Source organism: Pipistrellus kuhlii, unplaced genomic scaffold (genome assembly GCF_014108245.1).
Source record: "Pipistrellus kuhlii isolate mPipKuh1 unplaced genomic scaffold, mPipKuh1.p scaffold_m20_p_55, whole genome shotgun sequence".
Classification (NCBI taxonomy): Eukaryota; Metazoa; Chordata; class Mammalia; order Chiroptera; family Vespertilionidae; genus Pipistrellus; species Pipistrellus kuhlii.
Genome location: NW_023425557.1, coordinates 640,894 through 668,210, shown reverse-complemented (window position 1 = coordinate 668,210; position 27,317 = coordinate 640,894). Strand labels below are relative to the sequence as shown.

Below are 27,317 nucleotides of genomic sequence, written 5' to 3'. Positions count from 1 at the left end.
GATTATAGAGTGGGGTTTGCGCCTGTAGGAGTAGGGATTTTGGAGCAGGGTTGTGAGAAGGCTGTATCAAACACAGCTAGCTCCGTCCACGCCATCTGCTCACTGCACCCTTAAGTGTGGAATGTGGACACACGGCTTTTAAGCTCAGTTGCCTTTTGATTGCTCTTGACTAGGCTTTTAGCTGTCATGATTCAGCTGGTTGAGCTGAGCTTTGTTGTTACTCAATCTAGAAGATGGAGTTCAGTAGCTTAAGATTTTTGAATTCATCTATAATAATAAAAGCATAATATGCAAATCGACCAAATGGCTGGACAGCAGAACGACCTTCCTTCTGGACAATCATGCTATGACCCCCTCTGGCGCCAGGCCAGCCAAGGAGGCTGTGATGCAATTGGTTGGGGACCTAGCCATCGCCCAGCCGAGGGAGGCCCAGGCCACTGACCAGTGGGCTGCAGTGGGTGGGCAAGGTCTCCCTTTGGTGATTGATCTTGGGGCTCCTGGACTGTGAGAGGGTGCAAGCTGGGCTGAAGGGGACCCCCCCAACAAGTGCACAAATTTTGTGCACAGGCCTCTAGTGTATTTAAGAGTTGACAAGCCATGGTACATAGATTTTAATCGCCATCTTTGAAATGGCTCACTCTTATGTTTTAAATAAGACAGTGGAGCCGAAACAAGTTTGGCTCAGTGGTAGAGCGTCGTCGGTCTGTGGACTGAAGGGTCCCGGGTTCGATTCCGGTCAAGGGCATGTTCCTTGGTTGCAGGCACATCCCGAGTGGGGGGTGTGCAGGAGGCAGCTGGTCGATGTTTCTCTCTCATCAACGTTTCTGGCTCTCTATCACTCTCTCCTACTCTCTGTAAAAAATCAATAAAATATATATTACAAATAAATAAATAAATAAGACAGTGGAGGAATATATAAATTCAAAGGCCAACAAGTTATTACACCCTCTCAATAAAGAAAAAGCAACCAACAGTGAGAGAAACCCCACCTTAATCTATTATATATGCTGCTGCTGCTGCTGCTGCTTTTTTTTCTTTTTGTTTTTTTTTTGTTAATCCTCACCTGGGGATAATTTTCCATTGGTTTTTTAGGGAGGGGGAAAGACAGAAAAACATCGATGTGAGAGAAACCTATCAATTGGTTGCCTCCTGCACGAGCCAACCAGGGCTTGGGCTGGGGAGGAGCCTGCAACCAAGGTACGTGCCCTTGACAGAATTGAACCCGAGACCTTTGGTCTGCAGGCTAGGGCTGTGAATGATCCTTCACTGGGCAGAAGGGGCCCAGGGGAGTGTGTATCATCTCTTCATCCTACTGTGTAACCAGATGTCTTTAATGAAGACTGAGGGGCGGTGTGTTTGATGCCATTTTGGTGTAAACAAGTGATACACGTTTACATGGTGACGCCTGTGCTCTTGAGGGTAGCTAGAGGGATTGTCCTGTTAGGGATAGCAAAATTAAACCCAACTTCCTTACATAGCGGTTTTCTGAGCAGAAAGTCAAAATTACAGATGAATGCAGGAGCAGGTGAGTGGTCTGAGTTGAAGAAATGGAGCTGGATTGAACAACCTCTGTTCATCACCAATCCCCCCCCCCCCCACACACACACACAGTGTAGTAGTCCCATTAGCCCTGCTAGAAAGGTTTTCATTTAAGATTTTTAAATAGTTGATGCTGTGGATGGTCCAAGTCAGTCTGCTGATAAGGTTTAATAATGGTGGTTTACTTTACTATCTCATTCTGCGTTAGAAATTAGCAGCTCTTTCTTGTACATCGATTTTAAGACTTTTTGAAAGAAAGCAGCTGTGAGAAGTACTCAGGGCCATGTGTGACGAGGGAAATAATGAGAGGAGAGGTCACTGAGGAAAACACTCCGTGGGTTTATGTTGGGATGAAACAGTGGGGGCATTCTGTGCATATGTGACTGAGAAAGGTATGTTCTATCCTAATGAGAGTGTATTTTTGATCATCTGAACCCTGAATAGCAGCCAAACACACAAGGTCCAGGTGACTTCCTCTCGTAGGTTTCCTCTAGCTGTCATGAAAGAGGAGGCTAGACCTGTTTTCCTTCGAAGTCTGAGGGCCACAGTGTAGTGGTAAGAAGTTAACTCTGATCTCCATGAACATTACTGGCCAAGAACTTTCAAGGAATGGTGGTTGATAAGAAAGGAAGAACTGGTTTCTATTTTGGTCTGTTATCGTAGGGAAAATCATGAAGCTAGCATTTTATAGAAAATGCCATTTGTTCTAAATTCCTTATATGATCGCAAGTGTTCCTTAGTTATTTTTGGATTCCTCAGCAGGACATGGTACTTGTATAGCTTGAAATTTATCTTGAAGTAGTGGGTGGTAGATAGGTATTATATAGAACATAGAGCAGAAGTTCATGAACATATGCATACGGTGTGGGTTGCAGCTGTAATAAATGGTACTGGCTGAATGTCACTCCCTTTTGTCACCTTCCCAGTCATCTGGATTCTAGGGTCTTGGCTAATTTATCCTCTCTGCCCGGATGGGGGAGGTGGGGGAGAGGCCTAGCCAGAGCACCAGTCTGACAGCAGCCTCGCTCTCTCCAGCTTCACATCTGTCCCTGAAGGAGCTGCTGCCAGCTCCCTCCGCTCCGCCTTCAAGAGGCCGCAGAGCAGTTCATCTGCAGGTTCTGTTAGGTGTTAATTCCAAGAAGAATCTTAGGAATTTTTTTTCCAATGGACCCATTTTCTTCAGATTTTGCTTCTTATTTATCTGCCCTTTCCCCTTGGCAGACTCCCCTGACTGTAAGACACAGGGTCATCCATTTAAGTATGGGAAGGAAATTATGGCCTTGAGCACAGTCAGAAAGAATCTGCTCTCCGGCGTTTCCGGTGAGCTGCCGCTAAATTACAAAAGATGGGGCCCTGACAGGGCTTTCAGAGGGTGTTTTACACCACCACCGTGTCAGTGCTTCCATCGTACGCAGTTGTTTCTCATGGTGCTCATTATGAGCAGGTTTGAAGTAACCTTTGCGTGGGAAACATTTACTGAGTGGGGTGAGCATAAAATAGCCGACAGCCCAGCCAGTGTGGCTCAGTGGTAGAGCGTCGACCTATGAACCAGGAGGCCATGGTTTGATTTCTGGGTTGCGGGCTCAATCCCTGGTAGGAGGCAGCTGATGAGTGATTCTTATCGCTGATGTTTCTATCTCTCTCTCCCTCTCTCTTCCTCTCTGAAATCAATTACAATAAAATATATTTAAAAAATAAAATAGCAGGAGGGAGGGTGAGAACACAAGGGTAACTTTCAGAAGTCCCCTTCTCAGCCCAGACCTGACTATGCTATTCTTGCTCAGAATCCATCTTGGAGGGTTTCTCAGATGATAAAGTCCAGACTCTATAAAGTGTGACAGGGCTGTCCACAGATTTGTCCCCAGCCTCTCCCTCTGCACCTGCCTTCTGCTCCCTTTTTCAGTGGTCCGGCCAGACAGCATGATAGAGTGGGAGGACCACAGTGGAGGGTGAATGGCTGGTGGTGGTGCCAGGGGACCTAGGCTCTGGACCACGCTCCATCTCTCACTTGCTGAGTCATTTCCTTTCTGTCTCAGCAGGCACTGATCTGGGCAAGTTTCCTGAATGAGGGGAGAAGAGTCTGGGGACAGGCAAGGAGGCTCTATTTGACTCTTGTCTCTTGGCAGAATCTTAGGAATCAGATCACCAAATGCCTTACTATTAAACGGCTTTTTGAACCATGACATTTTTGAGCTTTTAAAACTATAGATTAAAATTTATTTTTATTTTTCCTTTTTTAAAATTTTTTTATAATTTTTTTTTCTTTTTATGTGGGATCCCAGTATATAAAACAGATCAAATTGAATTACTGTTTTAAGGCTGGAAGGTCTGATGCCTGAAAAACTGAGTTACATCCGGGCCAGGCATTGCTTTTCAGTGTTCTTCTCACTGTTCCCGGGAGGGTTAGAGTCCCTTTTGGATAAGACCCCAGGCAGAGGCCTCGTGTGGAAAGGAGAAGAGTGGATCTCTGTGGGTGGTCCCTGGAAGGTGAGAGGCCACGTTCAAATCCCAGCTCTGCCGGCTAGCTCTGCGTGTGAGCTCGGGTTTCGTCATTTTTCTGAATTCTACCCTTTTAAAAAACTATAAAGTGTATAACGCATGTACAGTATGAAAACTTGTGAGGGAAAAACTCATGTAACCAACCTAAGTCAAAAAAATAGAAGGCAAACACCACTGGTGTTCTTTTTATCATACCTCCTTTCCTAGCCTCACAGTAGGAACCTGAAATACGTTTCTAAAACATCGAGATGATCAGCCAGCCAGCATGGCTCAGTGGCTAAGCATCAACCCTTGCACCAGGGCACATTCCCGGGTTGTGGGCTCGATCCCTAGTTGGGGGGCATGCAAGAGGCATCCCATCTCATCCGAAATTTCTCTCTCATCTATGTTTCTCTTCCTCTCAAATCAATAACAGTATTTTTAAAAAATCAAGGTGATATTTTATTAAGAAATATTTTTCATAATAACTTTGTTAATAGTGCCTATGTATACCATCATTTCATCCAAAAAAATCTAGCTTGTTAATCTAGTTAGATATATTAACATATATTCATCTCCTCAGTTATACCTCAATTTGCAGATTTTCTCATATGATTAATTAGACCTAAGGCATAATTTAGGTCCCTTTTCGTGTTCTGTATTCTTTTTTTCTTCTTTTTTTTCATTTCTCTCAGACTTTCGTTTTTAAATTCACTTAAAGCAAGGTAAGTGTGTAAGTAAACGTGGAGGCCAGAAAATAGAAAGGAGGAAGCTGAGTATTGATTTGGCTTGTGTGAATCCTGAATTAGTTCTTTAATCTATGGGCCCAAATTGTTCCCTACTAAAATTTGCTGGATTTAGAAGTTGCCTTTGTTTTGTGTCTGTATAACCATTATTCTTATCACTAATACAGGTGACATCACTTTTATTACTTTCTAGAGGTCCTGTGTATGAAACTTGTGCACTTGTGGGGGTGTCCCTCAGCCTGGCCCGCACCCTTTGCAGTCTGGGAGCCCTTGGGGGATGTCCAACTGATGGCTTAGGCCCGCTCCCCACAGGAATATCCTTAGTGCTGCTGCGCTCACCAGCCATGAGTCCGGCTTCTGGCTGAGCAGCGCTCCCCCTATGGGAGTGCACTGACCACCAAGGGACAGCTCCTGAGTGGAGTGTCTGCCCCCTGGTGGTCAGTGCATGTTATAGCAACTGGTCTTCCATTGTTGGGCCAAAACTGGCTCTCTGACATCCCCCAAGGGGTCCCATATTGCAAGAGGGTGCAGGCCAGGCTGAGGGACCCCACTGGTGCACAATCGGAGCTGGGGAGGGATGTGGAAGGTTGGCCAGGCAGGGAGGGACCACAGGAGGGCTCCAGGGCATGTCTAGCTCGTTTTGCTCAGTCCCAATCTGCCAGACCCCAGCATCAAGCTAACCTACCAGTTGGAGCCTCTGCCCCCTGGTGGTCGGTGCACATCCTAGCAACTAGTCAACCAGTCAACTGTCTGCCCCCTAGTAGTCAGTGCACATCATAGTGAGCAATTGAGCAGCCTTTGCATATCACTAGCATATTACGCTTTGATTGGTTGAATGGCCAACTGAATGACCAGACACATAGAATATTAGGCTTTTATTATATGGGACCAGAGGCCAGGGGCACAAAATTCGTGCACAGGTGGAGGGGTCCCCCAGCCCAGCCTGTACCCTCTCCATCCTGGACATCCCCCTCATAATCCTGGACTGCTGGCTCCTAATCACTCGCTTGCTTGCCTGCCTGATTATTCCTAACTGCTCCCCTGCCTGCCTGATCGCCCCTAACTGCTCCACTCCCTGCCTGATCGCCCCTAACCGCCTCCGCCTGCTGGCCTGGCCCTCTCCCCCCCCAACTGCCTTCCCCTGCTGGCCTGGTCACTCCTAACCACTTCTGCCTCGGCCCCCCACCATGGCTTTGTCTGGAAGGCCGTCTGGATGGATGCCCAGAAGATGTCTGGTCTAACTAGCATATTACCCTTTTATTAGTATAGATAGTTGCCTGTTTTAGAACTGATAATTTATAGAATAATGCAAATGAGTCATGAGGAATAACTAGAAATAACAGGCTGGAATCCTCATGCCATCTTAGAATGCCATTGGGGATTAGAATAATAAGGCTTACTGTTGGACTTAAAAATAATCTGACCTATTTTTCCCAGTTGACAGAAATGCCTGTTTCTTCCGTGCTATCCTCTGCAAAGCACATTTATCTGGACTGTGCCGCCACTCTTGCGTATTCAGAGAAATTTTTATGGTGAACATTCTTTCAAAAAGAACTATTTTTCTACTGAAAAGTTAAAAAAAATGAGTAGGTCATAAGTGCTCAGAAATAACAGCTGATATAATTTTATGTTTTCTTTACCATTTCAAAAATCAATATAAAATTGGTCTGAATACCAGGAAATTCAAAGGTAAGACCTAGCTATGTTTCTTTCTTTTTTTAATCCTCACACTTTTTCCATTAGTTTGTAGAGAGAGTGGAAGGAAGGGAGAGAGAGAGAAAGGGAGGAACCTTGATATGAGAGAGACACATCAATTGGTTGCCTCCTGCATGGGCCCCTACCAGGACCAGGGGGTCAAGCCTGCAACTGAGGTATGTGCTCTTGGCTGGAATCGAACCTGGGACCCTTCAGTCCATGGGCAGACGCTCTATCCACTGAGGCAAACTGACTGGGGCCCGCTGTGTTTTTGTATCTTGGTTTGGTAAGAATCTTAGCTCACAGTATTAATGGTACACAGCGTGTGAGTCTGAGGTTTATTGGAGTGCCTTCAATTTCAAATTGGCTTCGGTGTTGCACTTTCTTTGTTGTGGAATATTTTTACAGCTTATCAGAAATCCTGTTTCCTTGTTGTTTTTCTTAATATAGGTAACCCGGAGAAATTGTGCTGCAGCAGTGAGAAAGGTTTCTCAGCCTTTGGTTTTATCCTTGTGTCTGGTTGCTTTGATCAGATAGCTTGATTAGAACCCCAGAGCTACCTGACAGAAAGCTGGTGAGGATAAAGTTCAAGGAAGTGCTTTCCTGCGAGCAGCCCCCTTCATTCACCTGGGGAATTTGGTTTCATGCTGTGAATAACCTGGCTTAGAGGTTATTTCTTCGGACCCGCTTGTGAAGTCCGCACACCTCAGAGCCTGAGAACTGTGTCAGGGTGGAGGGGGCTGTCTGCTTTGTTCCGTGGGGCTGGCTCAGGTGTAAGAGAGCTGCAGTTGTTTTTCTGTGCTGGAATTCAGGGGTGACTTTCCAGGGCTTGGGGACAGGGGCAAATGAATCCCAAGGAGCAGCAAATGACATTTGCAAAAATGACAAATGGCATGTAAAAAAGAGTCAGACTCCTTTCTAGTCGCTTTTTAAAAAACTAACTGTAAGCCACGCCCTGGCTGGTGTTTCTCAGTGGTTAGAGTGTCAGCCCGCCCACCAAAGGGTCGCAGGTTCAGTTTCCAGTCAAGGGCACATACCTGCATTGCGGTTCATTCCCGGCCTGGTCAGGGCACATGAGGGAGGCAGCTGATCGTTTCTCTCCTTTCTCTCCTCTCTCCCTCTCTTTCACTCTCTCTAAAAATCAATGGAAAAAATGTCTTCAGGTGAGGATTAACAACAACAAAAAATATTTTAAAAACTATGTCAGATTATTTTCAAACTAAACACCTGAGTTATCAGTTATCAGTCCTTGAAAATTGTTTTTGAGCCCTTGTGTTTGCCTCATTGGGCTCTCTGGAGAGTGCTGTCCAGTGAGTTGGCAGAAGGTATAGTGAGAGCTGAATGCACACGTATACCCAGTGTCCAAGAATAGCCCATCTGTTGTGTGAGATTCCATGTTTCAATTCCAGATGGTTCAACACTTAACTCAGTCTTTCCAGAGATCCATCTGACCCATTTCAGAGATTTCCTGTGACCCGAGCCCTAGGGGTAGAGTGAGATCCGGGGCTATGAGCAAAGCTTCCCTCCCACACTAAACAGAAGGAGGCGTGCCTGCTTCCTTTGTGAATCCATGGTTTTCTGCCCCACTCCCCGTGTTGTTATTTTAATTTGCATTGGACTAGAAGGTAAAAATGAAACTGCCATGTTCAAATGGAGCTTTCTTTTTTAAAAAATATATTTTTTATTGATTTTTCACAGAGAGGAAGAGAGAGGGATAGAAAGTTAGAAACATCGATGAGAGAGAATCATCAATCAGCTGCCTCTTGTACACCCCCTACTGGGGATGTGCCCGCAATCAAGGTACATGCCCTTGACCAAAATCGAACCCGGGACCTTTCAGTCCACAGGCCGACGCTCTAGCCACTGAGCCAAACCGGTCCTGGCTGGAGCTTTCTTTTTAAAAAAATATATTTTTATTGATTTCAGAGAGGAAGGGAGAGGAAGAGTAAGAAGCATCAATGATGAGAGAGAATCATTGCTCAGCTGCCCCCTACTGAGAATCGAGCCTGCAACCCCGGCATGTCCCCTTGACTGGATTGAACCCGGGAAAGACCCTTCAGTCCAAAGGCCTATGCTCTATCCACTGAGCCAAACTGGCTAGGGCTAGAGCTTTCATGTAAAATGATCCATCTTTTAGACTTTTGATTTGTTGGGTGAAGAGTTGAGATAGCAGGGTTAATACAGTAAATAACACTGGTGGGATAAAAGATTATTTTCATTTTCAATTCTCACAGGTAACAGTACAGTCTTCTCATAGTCTGAGCCCTGGCTGCCCTTCTCATCTACCTCCCATGCATGAAAACTATTTCAGTTAGTCTGTCCCAAAACATATCTGTTGCTTTTCCATTTTGGTCACCATTATTCATGCCCTTTCACGTTTTTAGACTCGGGCCATCTCTCCAAGCCCTGCCAGTCTTTTATGTGCCAATTCTCATTTTACTTCAGTTCTGTCCAATGCCTTCCCAACCACCTAGAGCTGAATCCCTTCCTTTCTCTGGGCCCCAGGAAGTGGTCTATGCCATCTGTTGTCTTGTGGTTTAGTTATTTTTAAATAAAAGTATTATATCTCAAGTACATTATAAGATTCTCATTAGCAAGTATAGTGTCCCATTCATTCTTTGTTTCAACACATCATCTTAGCTCTATAAATCTGTTTTTGATTTGGTTGATGGGCAGCTCAGTTCTCAATTCTAAAGATTAGAGACTAGAATAATCCAAAAATGCTGGAATCCTTTAAAATATCGTGAAGGAAGGAAGAAGATTCAGCTGCTCTCGGGTCATCAGTTCTCTTCTGTTCAGTAGTAGAGTTTGTTGAGTGTGATGTTCTTCATAAGACACTTCTCATGTGGTGAAGAGATAAACAGAATAAGGGCATTGCCTCACAGAAGTCACACAGAGGAAATGAAGACTACAGGGGTTAGGTTCATAAAGATGATCTTTTCTATTTACCCTAAAATGTCACTTGTGCACATCACTCTCTCAAAGGTTTTATAAATTCATCTGGATTTCACAGAGTATGAATTGGATGACTAAGGACCTTGCACTCCACTTCCAAATTTTCTTTTCTAATGTGTCTAACACTTTTAAAGGAAAAACAAAAACCTTAAGAAAATTTACTTTAATGTTTATTGATATGAAAATGAAAATGTTGGGACTTCAGAGAATATTTTGCTTTATAAATTGAGCGGTTCAGTACACCACAGAGTAGTGTACTCCTCTTACTTGAGCTTTTATATTCAATCCTTCCTGGCTCATTTGGAAAATAAATTCGCCTAGAAAATTCTCCTTCAGGAGTCTCTTACAGGGAAAATGTTTCCTAGTTAGAGCCCTTCCTTTTCTTCTGTAGCTCTGAATCTTATCACGTGTCAACCTACTGCGAACATTTAACCACCTGCTGAGGGTAATTCATAGCTTTGAAAACCCATTCAGAAACGTAAGGTATTATTGTCCTCGCGGTGGCTCAGTGGTTAGAGCACCAGCCCACACATTAAAGGATCTTGGGTTCCAATCCCCGTTAAGGGGACATACTTGGGTTTCAGGTTCGTTTCCCAGCCCCAACATTGGAGCGGCTAATTGATGTGTTTCTCTCACATCAATGGCCCCCTCTCAAAAAATCCTTGTGTGAGGATTAATAAAAAAAATTGTGGTAACAATATTTTCTTCCCTTTGCTAACAGCTCCCTATGAAATTATTTCTTATAATATTATTATGTAATATACAATTATATAACTATAATTATATTTTATTTCTAATGTTTATATTTTGTTTACAAATACTTATTATTATCATATAATACTATGTAGTATTATATATTACACTATAATATCATTAGTTTGGTGGTGCTCTATATATGTTGTTTGGAAATAAATGCATTTTCAGAATTTGTTGACCATGCTCATAGAGAGATGGAAGTTTGGTTAAGGATAACGGTGGTGGACCTGTGTGTGTGTCATGGAGCAGTCCAGATCACAGAACCCAGAAATATTTCCTCTTGGGCTGGGTGGTGGGCATGGGGTTGTAGAGGGTGAAACACTGATAGAGCTGTTGACAATATATATGCCTACAGCGGCCATAGTAATGCTGGATCACAGCATTTCTGTCCTGTGACATGTGTACTATCTTAGGGATGTTACCACTTCTTGCCCTAGGTGTCGTGTTGAGGTGTTAAAAAACACCCTCCTTAAAAACAAACAAACAAACAAACAAACAAAAAACACACCACACCCTCCTCCTGCCTTCCAGTTGAGGCGCCCTGTGGGGAATTGGTGTCTTGGTTTATTAAACACATCAAATAAACAACTCTGGGAATCTGGTGACAGGTTCTAAAAAGCTCTTATATGTGTGTAGTATGTTTTCATGATATATATTTGTGACAAAGAATTGAAAGTACTCTAGAATTATTTTTCTTTCTGAAGTAGTTGGCATAAAATTAACTGTTATGTTCTGAGTTTTTTATTTTTCTGATACAAGTGGCTCTGTAAATAAAGCTGAAAAATACAAGGAGTTACTGTATTAAAGAATATTTTGCCCCCTCTGCGGTAACTCTTCGGTTTTAAAAGGATTAGTGTTGGCAGATTATTAGAATGGACATTCAGATTTTGCTGTTTGGGAAACTTAGTTGCCAACTAAGAATACCAGTTCCCATCAGATTAAAATTAAAGACATGCGTTGTCTTCTACTTTCTCTTTCTTTGTGGCCTTCAGATCATTAAATTTAGTGACTCAGCTAATTTTTTTTTTATCCACCTCTTAGAAAAGTTGAATGTGTTTGTGACCAAGCACTTAAGGTTATTTCCTTTAAACCAAGTGTTTAAGACGTCTTTAGATTTATAACAGTCTTTGTTTATTGTGTAATTCGGTCCAATTGAGGAACTAGTAAAACTGCATTATCCAGACATCAAAGACAGACGTGTAAGAAGAGCGTACTTATACCAGGAAACCTATTAGGTTTCCAACAAGTGGAAAGTTACCAGGTGTCCAAAATTAACCACTCCCATGCCAGCTTTTACTTGTCTTTTTCTTTTTTTTTGGTGTGGCTCTTTAAAAGTTAGTTAGCATTATAGGTTTAAAATATCAGTTGCTACATTCTTGAGTTGAGAATGTTATTTTCTTTAGCTTCCTTCAGATAACAGACTAAATAAAGTAACATGCCATTAAAAAATTGTAACTAAGCAGTTATTGAATGGATAATAGTTCAAAATTGAGACAATATCTTTCTTTCTTGCTGTTTAAGAGCAGATGAGGGTGTGTTTTCCTCAGATTTCTGTGGGGAGATTAGTTGGCCCACTTTACACAGAACACGTGGACTGGTTTGCCAGGTGCATGCGGAGTCACTTGAAGTAGGGCCTGTGTAACCAAGTTGTGTTTCAGGATTGGTCCAGTGGGTGGCCTTGCGTCCTGCCAGGTCCTGGGATGAGGAGTTGGTAGAGAAGGGCCCGTATTGGGAGCAGCACCCTTGAAACCTTCATCAACATTCCCTTCTGAGTCTCTGCTTTAACACCCAGGCCTCCAGGGTTGAAACAAAATTGTGTATGTGCACTGCAGAGTAATGTGCAAAGCACTTAGATTCCCCAGCTTTCCTTTGCAGGTATTTCAGAGGATGTGTGTAAACATACTTTAATGAGATATTCATAAACGTCTTGTAATTTTACCTATAAACAATTCCCTAGGGGGATGGGGATAGGGAGGGAGAAGAGGAAGGAGACAGGGAAGATTTGTCTTGTCTCCTCTCTCCCATGGATGCTGCTGGAGTCTGGAACTTAGCTTCTTTAGGAGCATGCCACTAAGGTTGTCTGGAGGCCATTGCTCGCAATTGCTCAGATTTCTTTTTTTAAAATGGTCACAATTTTTACATACCATATCCAGCCACGTTTTGTTTCCATAGGAGGTTTGGCTTTCTGGGTTATCAGAGGAAGATACGGGTGCTTTGGAAAGATCTAAGAAGTCGTCATAGGGGACAGCTGTGCTCTCCCATTCATTGCCCTCCGTCTCAGAATGAAGTTCGGTGGTCTGACCTCCAGTGACATTTCTTGGGAGATAGGCCACAAAAACATAGGAAGGCTGTGGAAATATTGGGTACCCACCAGACTTAAGTGAGACTCAAAAGAAAATGGCTCAGTTTATTTAAGTTCTCCTCTTCGGCTGTTCTCAGGAGACTCTTCGTTTGGTTGCAGGCTCAGCAGTTGCAGTCCTATTTATGCGTGTAAGTAGATGGCAGTGCCGTATGAACAGTAGTCAGAGACCATTTCTGTAGAGGCAGCCAAAGACTACATACCCATTTGACTTATTTCAGCTGGAAAGTTTCTAAAGAATTTGTAAGACATCATAACATTTTTAACTTCATCTGTTCAAACTTTGTTGTCCTATGCAGTGCCACTTTTCAGCCACAGGCTTGTGCTTCCACAACCTTCAGGGGGAAAACCTAAACTCTTTGAAGATACTTTGATCTGGCTCCTGCTCACCAGCTAGTGCATCTCTCCCATCTCTTCCCACTCACACTTGGCTTCAGCCGGTTCCCCCACTGGCAATCCATTTTCTGGTGAGAGAGGAGTGTCTGCACGTTTCAGTCCCTCTACTTCAGGTCTCACCTGAGATGGAACTTCCTTCACAAAGATTTTCCTAAATCTAAAAGGCTGGATTTGAAGACTTTAATATGCTCTAATAGTCATTCACTTATTCACTTTTTCAGAAATATTTTCAATATTTATGTCAAGCACTGTGTCATAGACTGAGGATGCAGAAGTGAACAAGATAGGCCCTAGCCAGTTTGGCTCAGTGGACAGAGCATCGGCCTGTGGACCAGAGCGTCCCGAGTTCGATTCCGGTCAAGGACATGTGCCTTGTTTGTAGGCTCCTCCCTTGCCCGGGCCCTGGTCAGGGTGCATGCAGGAGGCAACCAATCGATGTTTCTCTAACATAGATATTTCTCTGACTTCCCTCTCTTCCATTGTCTAAAAATCAGTGGAAAAGTATCCTCGGGTGAGGATTAAAAAAAAAAAAAAAAAAAAAAAAAAAAATGAACAAGATAGTTGGGCCTTATCCTCACAGAGCTTAGTTCTTTTTTCTTTTTAATATATTTTTTATTGTTTCAGAGAGGAAGGGGGAGAGAGAGACAGAGAGAGAGAGAGAGACAGAGAGAGAGAGAGAGAGAGCGAGCGAGCGTTTGCGCAAAATATCAATGATGAGAGAGAATCATTGATTGGCTGCCTCCTGCACACCTCCCACTGAGGATCGAATTGAGCCCGCAACCTGGGCATATGCCTGGCCGGAATTGAACCATGACCTCCTGGTTTTAGGTCAGTGCTCAACCACGGAGCCATACTGGCCGGGCAAGCTTATGTTCTTGTCAGGGAAACCACCCCATATTCACACATTAAAATTTTTTTTATGTTCTAGCTGGTTTGGCTCAGTGGATAGAGCGGCAACCTGTGGGCCAAAGGGTCCTGGGTTTGATTCTGGCCAAGGGCCCATGCCCAGGTTGCGGTCTCAGTCCCCAGTGATGGGTGTGCAGGAGGCAGCCGATCAATGATTCTTTCTAATCATTGATGTTTCTATCTCTCTCCCTTCCTCCCTGAAACCAATAAAAAAAATATTAAAAATAAATAAAAAAACTTTATTTGGAAATAATTACATACTTGCAGAAAGTTGCAAAAATTAAATAGCACAAAGAAATATCCTATATACTTTGCCAAAATTTATCTATTATTGATATTTTACCACCTCATTTGCATTCTTACTCTGTATAAATTTACTGAGAGTTTTTTTTCTGGGCCAGTCACATACATTATGACCTTTTCCCCAAAAATATTTCAGAGTGTTTTTCCTAAGAGCATGGCTGTTCTCTCACATCAATGTTAAATCAACTTCATAAATTTCCATACGTAAACTTATTTAATATTCTGTTATAGTCCAGTGTTGTTAATTGATCTAGTAAGGTCCTGTATAGTATCTCCCTTTACTCCTCTCTGGTGCACAATTCAGTCTAGGGTCAGATATTTGCATTTAGTTATGATGTTTCTTTTAAGCCTCTCTTAATCTGTAATGTTTACATAACCATTCTTTGTTAATTATGTTGCTATTTTTTTTTAAAAGTATAGGGTGTGTCCCCTCCCCATTTTTAAACAGAATCTAGTTCATTTTGTGTTTTTCTGATGTTTCCTTGTCATTAGGATGAGGTAATGGATTCTAGACCATCGTACTGCATGGTGATATATCCTCCCCGAGGATCACATTTGAGGCTTATGTGTTCTTCTAGCCCTCTTTCGTGATGATAATTTTCATTACCCAAAGTGTTGCCCAGTTTCTCCGCTGTATAATCAGTGTTGTTGTTTTTATTTTCCCTCTCCAGGTAGTAAGTAGCCTTTCAGAGGACACCTCAGTTCCGTACAAATACTCTGCGCCGCATCCAAGTTTCCCCTAGATTTAGCATCAAGTGATGATTCTTGTCTGATCCAGTAGTATGAGCTGAAGGTTTCTTTATTTTGCAGTAGCTTACAATTCCTTAATATACTTATTTTAGTGCTCAGATTGTCTCAGATTTGACCTGTGGGAGCCCCTTTGACTGGCTCCTGTATCCTTATGAGGCATACTACCATTTTTTCTAGTACTTCCTTTCTTGCAGACAAGATATTCCAGGCTCGTCTTGTACCAATCCTATCCTATCCTTGGAACCAGCAATTTTTCCAAGGAGCCCTCAAACCCTTGTTTTGGCGCGTGGCACGCTACTTACTATGTGTCTTCCTCTGTTAGATGACATTGTTCCTCTCTGAGGGTACATTTATGTCATTCTTATTCACTCTTACATCTTCAACCAGCATTAGGTCTGGAACATTCGTTGTTTACTGTATTTATTGAATAAGAATATCGATTTCTGCTATAGTTCAGTGATTATAATTGATTCCAAAATGATGATACTGATGGGTTTTCTTTTTTTCTCCATCTAGGAAGAAATGCTGGCTATTTGGTGATGAGAAGTGGCAAAAACTGACCTTGTACTGGTACACAAGCACTACAGGACCTGACACTTCGCTGCATGGGCAGCCAGCCCCTGCTGATGATGTTGGCAAGCCATCGGGTCCACTGGAAAACACTAATCTGATCTCGGAAGTGGCTGATTGTGGCAGGATGTGTCGACGATGATGATGGCAAGAAAGCAAGATGTCCGCATTCCCACCTACAACATCAGTGTGGTGGGATTGTCTGGGACCGAGAAGGAGAAGGGCCAGTGCGGCATTGGGAAGTCCTGTCTGTGCAACCGCTTCGTGCGCCCAAGTGCTGATGAGTTTCACTTGGACCACACCTCTGTCCTCAGCACCAGTGACTTCGGAGGGCGAGTGGTCAACAATGACCACTTCCTCTACTGGGGAGAAGTTACCCGATCCCTGGAGGATTGCGTGGAATGTAAGATGCACATTGTGGAGCAGACCGAGTTCATTGATGACCAGACTTTCCAACCTCATCGAAGCACGGCCCTCCAGCCCTACATCAAGAGAGCTGCTGCCACCAAGCTCGCATCAGCTGAGAAACTCATGTACTTTTGCACTGACCAGCTGGGGCTGGAGCAGGACTTTGAGCAGAAACAAATGTCAGATGGAAAGCTGCTAATCGATGGTTTTCTTCTTGGTATTGATGTTAGCAGGGGCATGAATAGGAGCTTTGATGACCAGCTCAAGTTTGTCACCAATCTGTACAATCAGCTGGCAAAAACAAAGAAGCCCATCGTTGTGGTCCTGACGAAGTGTGACGAGGGTGTTGAGCGGTACATTAGAGATGCACATACTTTTGCCTTAAGCAAAAAGAACCTCCAGGTCGTGGAGACCTCTGCACGATCCAACGTCAACGTGGACTTGGCCTTCAGCACCTTAGTGCAGCTCATTGATAAGAGTCGGGGAAAGACGAAAATCATTCCTTACTTTGAAGCTCTCAAGCAGCAGAGTCAGCAGATAGCTACGGCAAAGGACAAATACGAGTGGCTAGTGAGCCGCATTGTGAAAAACCACAATGAGAACTGGCTGAGTGTCAGCCGAAAGATGCAGGCCTCTCCCGAGTACCAGGACTATGTGTACCTGGAAGGGACTCAGAAAGCCAGGAAGCTGTTTCTCCAGCACATCCACCGCCTCAAGCACGAGCATATCGAGCGCAGAAGGAAGCTGTACCTGGCAGCCCTGCCATTAGCTTTCGAAGCTCTTATCCCCAATCTAGATGAAATAGACCACCTCAGCTGCATAAAAGCCAAAAAGCTCTTGGAGACCAAGCCAGAATTCTTGAAGTGGTTTGTGGTGCTTGAGGAGACCCCGTGGGATGCCACCAGCCACATCGACAACATGGAGAATGAGCGGATTCCCTTCGATTTAATGGACACGGTCCCTGCCGAGCAGCTGTATGAGGCCCACTTAGAGAAACTGCGCAACGAGAGGAAAAGAGCCGAGATGAGAAGGGCATTTAAAGAAAACCTGGAGACCTCGCCTTTCATAACTCCCGGAAAGCCGTGGGAAGAGGCCCGGAGTTTCATCATGAACGAAGATTTCTACCAGTGGCTGGAAGAATCTGTGTACATGGACATCTACGGGAAACACCAAAAGCAGATTATAGACAGAGCAAAGGAAGAGTTTCAGGAGCTGCTTGTAGAGTATTCAGAGTTGTTCTATGAGCTAGAGCTGGATGCAAAGCCCAGCAAGGAGAAGATGGGGGTCATTCAGGATGTTCTGGGGGAGGAGCAGCGGTTCAAAGCATTACAGAAGCTCCAGGCGGAGCGCGATGCCCTCATTCTGAAGCACATTCACTTCGTGTACCACCCCACAAAAGAAACGTGCCCCAGCTGCCCGGCTTGTGTGGACGCTAAGATCGAGCACTTGATTAGTTCTTGGTTTATCCGGCCATCTGACCGGAATCAGAAAAATTCACTCTCTGACCCCAACATTGATAGAATCAACTTGGTGATCTTGGGCAAAGATGGTCTTGCCCGAGAGTTGGCCAATGAGATTCGAGCTCTTTGTACAAATGATGACAAGTATGTGATAGACGGTAAAATGTATGAGCTTTCCCTGAGGCCCATAGAAGGTAATGTCAGGCTTCCTGTGAACTCTTTCCAGACGCCAACGTTTCAGCCCCACGGATGCCTCTGCCTTTACAATTCAAAGGAATCTCTGTCCTACGTGGTGGAGAGTATAGAGAAGAGTAGAGAGTCCACACTTGGCAGGCGAGATAATCATTTAGTCCACCTCCCGCTGACACTGATTTTGGTTAACAAGAGAGGAGACACCAGTGGGGAGAGCCTGCACAGCTTAATACAACAGGGTCAGCAGATTGCTAGCAAGCTTCAGTGTGTCTTCGTGGACCCCGCTGCTGCCGGCATTAGTTACGGACGCAACATTAACGAAAAGCACATCAGTCAAGTTCTGAAAGGACTCCTGGACTCTAAGCGTAACTTGAACCTGGTCAGTTCTACTGCCAGCATCAAAGACCTGGCTGACGTCGACCTGCGGATTGTCATGTGCTTGATGTGTGGAGATCCTTTTAGCGCAGACGACATACTCTTGCCTGTCCTTCAGTCCCAAACCTGTAAATCTTCCCACTGTGGGAGCAACAACTCTGTTTTACTTGAACTACCGATCGGGCTACACAAGAAGCGCATCGAACTGTCTATTCTTTCGTACCATTCCTCGTTTAGCGTCCGAAAAAGCCGCCTAGTCCATGGGTACATAGTTTTTTATTCAGCCAAACGTAAGGCCTCGTTGGCTATGTTACGTGCCTTTCTCTGTGAAGTGCAGGATATCATCCCCATTCAGCTGGTCGCACTCACTGACGGCGCTATCGATGTCCTGGACAATGACCTAAGTCGGGAACAGTTGACCGAGGGGGAGGAGATCGCTCAAGAAATTGATGGCAGATTCACAAGCATTCCCTGCAGCCAGCCCCAGCATAAACTCGAGCTCTTCCACCCGTTCTTCAAAGACGTGGTGGAGAAAAAGAACATCATCGAGGCCACTCACATGTACGATAACGCGGCCGAGGCCTGCAGCACCACGGAGGAGGTGTTCAGCTCCCCGCGGGCGGGCTCTCCGCTCTGCAACTCCAACCTGCAGGACTCCGAAGAGGATGGCGAGCCCCCTTCGTACAGCCTATTTCGAGAAGACCCATCGCTGCCCTCCCTGTCCAAAGACCACTCTAAGCTCTCCATGGAACTGGAGGGAAACGACGGGCTGTCCTTATTCATGAGCAACTTTGAGAGTAAACTGAACAACAAAGTACCTCCGCCAGTCAAACCAAAGCCGCCTGTCCACTTTGAAATCAAGGGGGACCTGTCTTACTTAGAACAAGGCCACAGAGACGGCCGGAGGAAGTCCCTGTCTTCGAGCACCTGGCTGCCTCCGGATGGCTTCGATCCTTCTGACTACGCCGAGCCCCTGGATGCCGTGGTCAAGCCAAGGAACGAAGAAGAAAACATATACTCCGTGCCCCACGACAGCACCCAAGGCAAGATCATCACCATTCGGAACATCAACAAAGCCCAGTCCAACGGCAGCGGGAACGGCTCCGACAGTGAAATGGACACCAGCTCCCTAGAGCGAGGCCGCAAAGTCTCCATTGTGAGCAAGCCGGTGCTGTACAGGGCCAGGTGCAGCCGCCTGGGCAGGTTTGCCAGCTACCGAACCAGCTTCAGCGTGGGGAGCGATGACGAGCTGGGGCCCATCCGCAAGAAAGAGGAGGACCAGGCATCTCAAGGTTATAAAGGGGACAATGCCGTCATTCCATACGAAGCAGATGAAGACCCCAGGAGAAGAAACATTCTTCGCAGTCTGCGAAGGAACACTAAGGTAAGACACCAGTTTAGAAATGAGTCAGAGAGGTAATTGCACAGTATCTTGGTGAGGTTTTACTGATGATAATTTTCAAGGACAAATCTGTGCATGTGTCTGTGTGTGTGTGTTTACTCTTTGTTTGACTTAGCATATAAAAGTAAGCAGTGTTGCCCGGCTGGTGTTGCTCAGTGGTTGAGCTTGGACCTGTGGACCAAGATGTCACGTTTTGATTCCTGGTCATGGCACATGCCCCGCCGCTGCTGGTTCAGTCCTTAGTAAGGGGCATGCAGGAGGCAGCTGATCAATGATTCTCAGTCATTGATGTTTTTATCTCTCTCCCTCTCCCTTCCTCTCTGAAAAAAAAAAAATATATATTTTTAAAAAACTAGGCAGTGTTTTTGATAGTGTTCTCAGTAGTTAGGACCTTGAATAGACAGCCTGACTGGTTTTTGTTCAAAGTGATAATTTTCAAAATGAGCAGAAAGTGTTGAACTTGTCAGTATTCTGACAAGTTGCCAAGCTAGTGACGATATGCTTGTTCTTCCTTCACTTCAACACCAGAATCCAAAATTGTGTGCCTCTGTCTTACTGCTAAACAAACAGCTCACTCATACATTTCTTACTGCTCCTCTTCCGCGTAACATTTTAGGTTAAGAAAAAGTGATAGTTATTCTATTGGCACAAATCAGTAAAAGGTATGCAAGTACATAAATGGAAAATAAGGATCTTACCACTGTGACTTCTAAACCTGTCCCATATTTAGTGTCAGAAAGGGGCAAGGCAGTATCCTCTCCCGCTCTGAGCTGATATTAATAAATTCCACAGGCATTCTTTTCCTGTCTGGTTTTCCCTCGTTTTGTTTTTCTGCCTTTATTTATTTATTTGTTTGTTTGTTTATTCATTTTTTAAATTAAGGTATTATATGTGTACATATCTTACCATAGCTCCCCCCACTCTCATACATGTGCTCCCCCCCTCCCCCGAGTTTTGCGTCCATTGGTTATGCTTATATGCATGCATACAAGTCCTTCGGTTGATCTCTTATCTCCCCCATATCTCCTTACCTTTTCCACTGTAATTCAACAGTCTGTTATTTTACTGTCTCTGTATCTATCTTTTTGTTCATCAGTTATAATGTTCTTTATTATCCATAAATGAGTGAGGTCATGTGTTTTTCTTTCATTGACTGGCTTATTTCACTCAGTATAATGCTCTCCAGTTCCATCCAGGTTGCTGCAAATGATAAGAATTCCTTCTTTTTATGGCAGCATAGTATTCCATTGTGTACACTGTAGATGTACCATAGTTTTTTGATCCAATCATCTGCTGATGGGCATCTTGGCTATTGTAAACTGTGCTGCTATGAACATAGGGGTGCATATGTCCTTTGTGATTGGTGTTTCCAGTTTCTTAGGATGCCTTTAGTATTTTGTTCTCCAAAGGTTGGTAGTGAGCAGACCCACGGAAAGCATGAAGCCAGAAAGAAGCCTGACCTGTGTCCCAGTGTTTCCTTAAAGCTCCCGTTTAGTGATACTGGGATCCAAACATTTTGAACGTTTTGTCTTCTCTTCCTCCTCCACTCCCAGTGTTGCCAGAACAGCTTATCTAAATGCTGACAGGATTCAGATTTGTGGGGGTGTTTGCACACCTGGGAATTAGGAAGGTGGCATAATAGCACACTGCGGATTATAACTTTTTCTGACTAATACGTTTTTAATACCTGTTGAAAATAATGCTTTTAAAACACATTCCCAGACACGCCATGCTTTACACTGTAAAGAGCACACACTGTGCAGGCGCAGCAGAGAACGGTTGGATAGGGTGAGCACCTGAGGTAGCTGTATCCATGCTGGCAACGAGCACTTTTTACCTAAGAACTTTTTTTAAAAAATATTTTTATTTTAAATACGTTTTTTACTGATTTTAGCAAGGAAGGGAGAGGTGGAGAGAGAATCATCAGTGATGAGAGAGAATCATTGATCATAGGCTGTCTACTGGACGCCCCACACGGGGGCTTGAGCTCACAACTGAGACTTGTGCCTTGACCGGGAATCGAACATGACCTCCTGGTTGATAGGTTGACGATCAACCACTGAGCCACGCCGGCCCAGCTACCTAAGAACTTCTTTATTCTGGGTTGCTGGGTCAGCATGCAAGAAGTGATTGACTTCCCATCTGTCTTAATTATGTGGGCCACACCTCTTCAGGTCAAATAAAAATGATAAACCTTTGGCACAAGAGCAATAGCGTGCCAGAAGTCAATTTAAGACTGTCCTTTGGAAAGAGTGAGTAAAAGGTGAAATTGTCTCTTCCTGCCTTGGAAAATGGTGCTTTAAATGAGTGTTCCTGCTTTGTCATCTTAATGCAGAGATAAGCAGAGCCTTGATTCTCTTCCCGTTTGGAGCAAACCTTCAATTAAAATTGCTGCCATTAATACAGACTGACACTTGTCTTATGGAAAAGCAAGAGACCATGGGCCAGAGAACGTCATGCCAGCCCCTACACGGGGGATTTGGCCTTTGACTTTTATTGGCCTGACAAAGCAATAGTATTTATTTGAAGTGCGGGGGGTACCAGTTGGTAATGGAAAACACACTTAGTGCCTCCTGCCAGACACCACTGGGGAAATGGCACAGACCTATGCACCCAGTTGCAGCAGAAAAACCTATGCAGATTGAAGATAGGTGCTCTGCTGGGGGTTGGAGGGGCTAAATAGGGATTGGCTGTGTTGAGGCAAAGCAGAAATCCCGTGTTGGGAGTGGTTAAGGTGGTATAGTATGTGATTAGGAGCTCAAGCTCTGGAAGGGGGATGCTAAATCCCAACACATCCACTGCCTCACTGGGACTTTGGGCATATGATTCACCTCTCCCATCCCTTCTGCAAATGGGGGGAAGATAGTAATATGGTCCTCATACGGTTGTGGGGAATGGAATGAGATGATGCACAGAAAACACTGAACATACTGCAGGCTGGGAGCATTAGTTATATTTAACTAGACCTTGAAGAATGAGGTATGAGAAGGCTGGAAGGTGAAAAATGCATGTTGTATTCAAAGAAAGGATACAAGTGGTAAGGACTAGCCGTGGGTTTGGGGGACCAACATCGTCCCTCCCTTTTGTGCAAGTTTTAACCCTGTGCGTTATTCAGCTTCTCTTTCAGCGCTTACCCTAGCAACAACCCCAACGACAACAAAAGCTATGCTCTGGGTACCGAAGTGATGTGGAGAAAGAGAAATTGCTCAGCCTCTTGGCTCATTTGCTGGATTAGCTCTTTACTATAAAATTGGACTTGGAGTGAGGGACTCGCTTTCATTTCTACTAATGAAAGTGCAGCCTGTAGAGCCGACTCTCATCCTGGGTCCTTTTCCCAGCTGAACCATTTAGCAACCCACCCTCATAGTGGGAGTCTTCCGCACTCAGCTGAATGAAATTGAAAATCTACGATTGCACTTGAGTGGGGTCTATGAATAGATGCTTTGTCTGTGAGGAGTTGTTGTTGCACATGGTCTCTGTCTCCCAGTGCCATGCGTTTGCAAAGAGATCAGGACTGGCAGGAGCTTATTTTAAAGCACAAAAAAAAAAAAAAAAAAAAAAAAAAGGCTTGGGTGCCTTGCTCCACAAATGTGCCTTTTGGGCAAGCTCAAATTGTTGAATTTAGTGTGTTTGACCACAAATTAAAGAGAAACCATTATTGGTTATGTACCCTTCTATCTTATGTGCTCTTATTTTTGTGTGTAAAACAAAAAAGACAAAGCAGAATGATAAAGAAAATCTTTCACTCGCTGGAGCCTACCACATGACAAGACAACCTATTGAAAAGCAAACCAATTCAATCACGCATTGTTTGGTCTATAAGGCACCGAGTACCCAGTTTGACAGTTTGTGTTCCCCCCAGTGAATTGGCTTATTTCATCGGATTCAGTGAATTGGCTAGTTGTTGTGGCTTTGTGTGGACACAGCTCTCATTTTGTGAGGCCTAGAACGGAGTTAAAGTTTCTAGTGTGAATAAAACCAGCTGGGGAATTGGGCTGCTCCCTCCCCCGGGAGGGATGTTGCATTTGACAGGCAGGCTGAATGGTATGGAATATGATCTTTCTGACCTGCTCAGGGAACACTCAGTGTGTGCTTCCAAAAGGCTAGTCCTACTCAGTGAGCTGTTAGGCCAAATAAATACCCTGGTCTTAAAATGGGGTGGGGCACCGACTTGACCTTGGATTTTTCTAATTTTTGAATGAATTGTATTTTTTAAAAGCAATGCTTTTGCTCCAATGCTCATGCTCATTCATTATTTTAGGAAGGAAACAATGCAATGCATAGGCGTATAATGAGCACTTGTGCTCATCCAGTTCAAGTCACAGGGATGATAGATGTTAAACATGAACTTACATGCATTTTGAATGTTACCAGAAGGCAGGAACAGGGTACTGTGGAATCGTGTAGCAAGTGTATCTGGGGAAGCTCTCGAAAGAAATGATGCATAAAGCTGAGGCTTCTGGGGTGAGGCAGGCAAAGTCAGTGAAGATGGGGCTTTCATGAGGGGAGCTTTTAAGAAAACAGTATGGAACTTGGAGCTGCAAAAACATAGCATGTTCAAAGAGTTCAAAGAAACCTAGAGTGGTTACTGCAAAACGTGAGGTAGAACCAGGCCAAATAACAGGGCTGTGCGTTCCATGGGAAGGGTTTTATAATTTGCTACCTTTTTAAATACCTACCTATTGTGTACCAGGTACATACCGTTTTCATCTATTTCTGTTATCAGTGATTTTAAAAAAATTTTGTTTTTAGAGATGAGAAAATAGGCTCAGAGAGATTAAACACCTGCCTGAATTAGTCAAGGGGGAGAGCTGAGATTTTTGAAGCCTGGTCCACCGACTTCCACTTCCGGTGGGTTTTTAGGATCCTGTCTATTAGAAAGATGGTACTGTTCAGTAGCCAGGCACACATTTGGACCGCTCAGTCAGTCATTCCAGTCAATTTGTTCCTCTTAAACAGATTATCTGGGAAAAAATCCATTTCCTCACACTGCCTCCTAAGAACAGCATGGTGCTGTTTGTTTAGCTTCAGAATCTAGTTGAGTAGAAGGCATGGAGACACTGAAATAGCAGCTGGAACTTTGAGAAATTATTTTGAACTGGTGTCATTCGTTTCTCAGTTTATTTTAAGCCTAAAGCACTGCTGTAGTGTTTTTGGTAATAAAAATAGACTATCTTTAACTATTTGCCTTTAGCTTACAGCACACCTGCTCTTTTTTTTTTTTTTTTTAAAAAGGATATATACCGTATTTTTCGGACCATAAGACGCTCCGGACCATAAGACGCACCAGTTTTTAGAGAAGGGAAATGAAGAAAAAAAGATTCTGAAACAAATAGTGTCCTAAAATATTTTATGTGCATTAAAACCCAACATCACAGTCATAAACACATCTAATCAACCCTGTAGAGTAAACAGCAGCATTTAGAACCATTTTAGAGCCGGGCAAGCACACAGAGACCACACAGAGCCGGGCAAGTAAAAAAACTTTTTTTTTAAAGTTTATGTGTAGGCTATATTTGGACCATAAGACGCAGGGACTTTTCCCCCCCCACTTCTGGGGGGAAAAAAGTGCGTTTTATGGTCCGAAAAATACGGTATATATCTAATAAAGAGGGAATACGCAAATTGACCATCACACCATCACAAATATGGTGGCGCCCAGTCCCCTCAGCCCTCCTGGAGTCCCCAGTCCTTTCACAGAAAATGGATTGCCTCAAAAGTTGGTTAAGTATCTTAGGACAAAAAGCATTCAAAATCTTTGAAAATGGAATTACAATATTTATAAAAGTTTGGACTAGACAATTCAAGGTTATTTTCACTACATGATTTTGTGATACTAACATTCTGAATTCACATAGTACCAGCTGTATTGTATGTAAGCAGATATTATTTAAAGGAATGGCCATTATTATTAAAACATAAAACCACACTGTATGTCAAGGACATTCTGTGTGATTTTCCTAACCGCTGGAGTTAATGCCCTTAACCCAGTAGTCAGACATCCCCCAAGGGGTCCCAGATTGGAGAGGGTGCAGGCCAGGCTGAGGGACATCCCATACAAACATAGGAATTTTGTGATATATATATATATATATCACAAAATTCCTATGTTTATATATAATTCCTATATATATATATATAATTTTTTTTTTTTTTTACAGTAGACAACCCAAATCTATTTTCAAAGAAATTTGTTCTCTTCCAACACCTAGTGCTACTGAAATATCTTTGTAAGGACCCAGATTATTTCAGCTCTGGTCAGAAATCCCCTCTACTTCCCTACAGAAAGCCTTTGGAGTTGGTTTTCTCCAATGTCGGAGAGTAGGGAAGCAGGTAAAAACTCACATTCAGTGAGTATTGAGCCAAGAAGGATGTTTGTGAAAACTTTGCTGGGCCCTGGCCGGTATGGCTCATCGCCCTGTGCGCCAAAGGATCACCAGCCCAGTTCCCGGTCAGAGCATGTGCCTGAGAGAAGGTTCGTTACCCGGCTGGGGTGCTTACAGGAGGTAACTGATGTCAATGTTTTTGTCTTTCTCTCTCTCAAATCAATAAGAACATATTTAAAAAAAACTTTCCTGGAACTAGTAGACCACCCCACCCCCCAGCCCCATATTGCATTGGCCATTCAGTCTGAAACAGCAACAGGGATTGACCCATATTTGCTAGACGCCATGCCTTTATTTTAACTCTCACCAGAGGGTATTTTTTTTTCAAATTGATTTCAAGAGAGAGTGAAAGGGAGGGAGAAGGGGGAGAAAGAGAGAAACATATCAATTGGCTGCTTCCTATTCGTCCCCCGACCAGGGCTGGAGAACCAATCAAGGTTTAGGTCCTTAATCGGAAATTGAACCACGACCTTTTGGTCCATGGGCCTACGCTCTAGCCACTGAGTCAACCGGCAAGGACAGTCATGCCTTTGATAGAGCAAAAAGTATTGCTCTCAGGTTATTTGGAGCACTGAGGGGCAACCTGCCTTGCTTTTCCCATCATGCGAGAGGATTAGAGACGCTGAGAAAGCTGAGACAGTGCTACTTCCTATTCCCCCCTAAAGATGCCATGAGATGGTGAGTGACCCCATCATAGTTTTGACTGCCAGCTTGAAGGAGACAAGTCTGAGCATTTGTGCTTTCATAATAGACTGTGTCCATAAGAACAAATCCACCCTCAGGTTTTCTCTTAAACTTGGGCTTTGATTTGATGAGAGACAGAAGGGGGAGCACCAGTTAACCAAGAATGCATTTAGGGCATGAGCAAATAGCTTCATTGGAGAGGTCTTTTTGAGCCCTAGCTGGTTTGTTCAGTGGGTAGAGCATTGGCCTAAAGGCTGAATGGTCCCAGATTTGATTCTGGTCAAGGGCATGTACCTCAGTTGCAGGCTCCTCCCAGCGGCGCCATCACATCAATATTTCTCTCTGTCTTTCCCTTTCTTCCACTCTCTCTGAAAATCAGTAGAAAAATATTCGTGAGTGAGGATTTTATTTATTTATTTATTTTTAGCAACAAAAACCTGTTTTATTTTTTCTAAATACAGATACAGAAGTTTGCATGTTTTGCAAATATTGCTTCAAAGCAACATTTCTATATACAGCACCTTCTGTTCTAATAGCGCGTAAACATAATGTATCCACAGAGCAACGTTGGCTCATCAAGGGTCCGCCTTGCATATACTCTTATCATTGAGTGAGGATTTTAAAAAGAAAAGAAAAAACGTCTTTTGAATCATTGATTGGCTGCCTCCTGTACGCCCCACAATGGGGATCCAGCCTACAACCAGGGCATGTGCCCTGACCAGGAATCAAACTGTGACCTCCTGGTTCATAGGTCAACATTCAACCACTGAACCACGCCAGCTGGGCAGTGATGGCATCTTTCAATTTTTCTGTCATACCAGCTACAATTAGTCCAGGGTGTGCCATCACACAACTTGGCAAACCATGTGACCATGTGTGAGACCCTCTAGGACTTTGCTTATATCAGTTTCACTCGAGAAAGGGAGAATTGTCCCCACTCGGAGGTCACTGTCCCTG

The 27,317-nt window shown here is 43.9% G+C and overlaps 1 protein-coding gene across 1 annotated transcript in view; it reads left to right on the top strand.

The window, feature by feature from the left end:
• ARHGAP35 (Rho GTPase activating protein 35) overlaps positions 1–27,317 on the top strand; it is a 126,066-nt gene that overhangs the window by 34,774 nt on the left and 63,975 nt on the right. The window contains exon 2 of the mRNA XM_036416319.2: positions 15,400–19,272. Coding sequence (XP_036272212.1) covers positions 15,592–19,272 — 3,681 coding nt within the window. The 5' untranslated portion in view covers positions 15,400–15,591. The remainder of the gene's footprint in view (positions 1–15,399; positions 19,273–27,317) is intronic.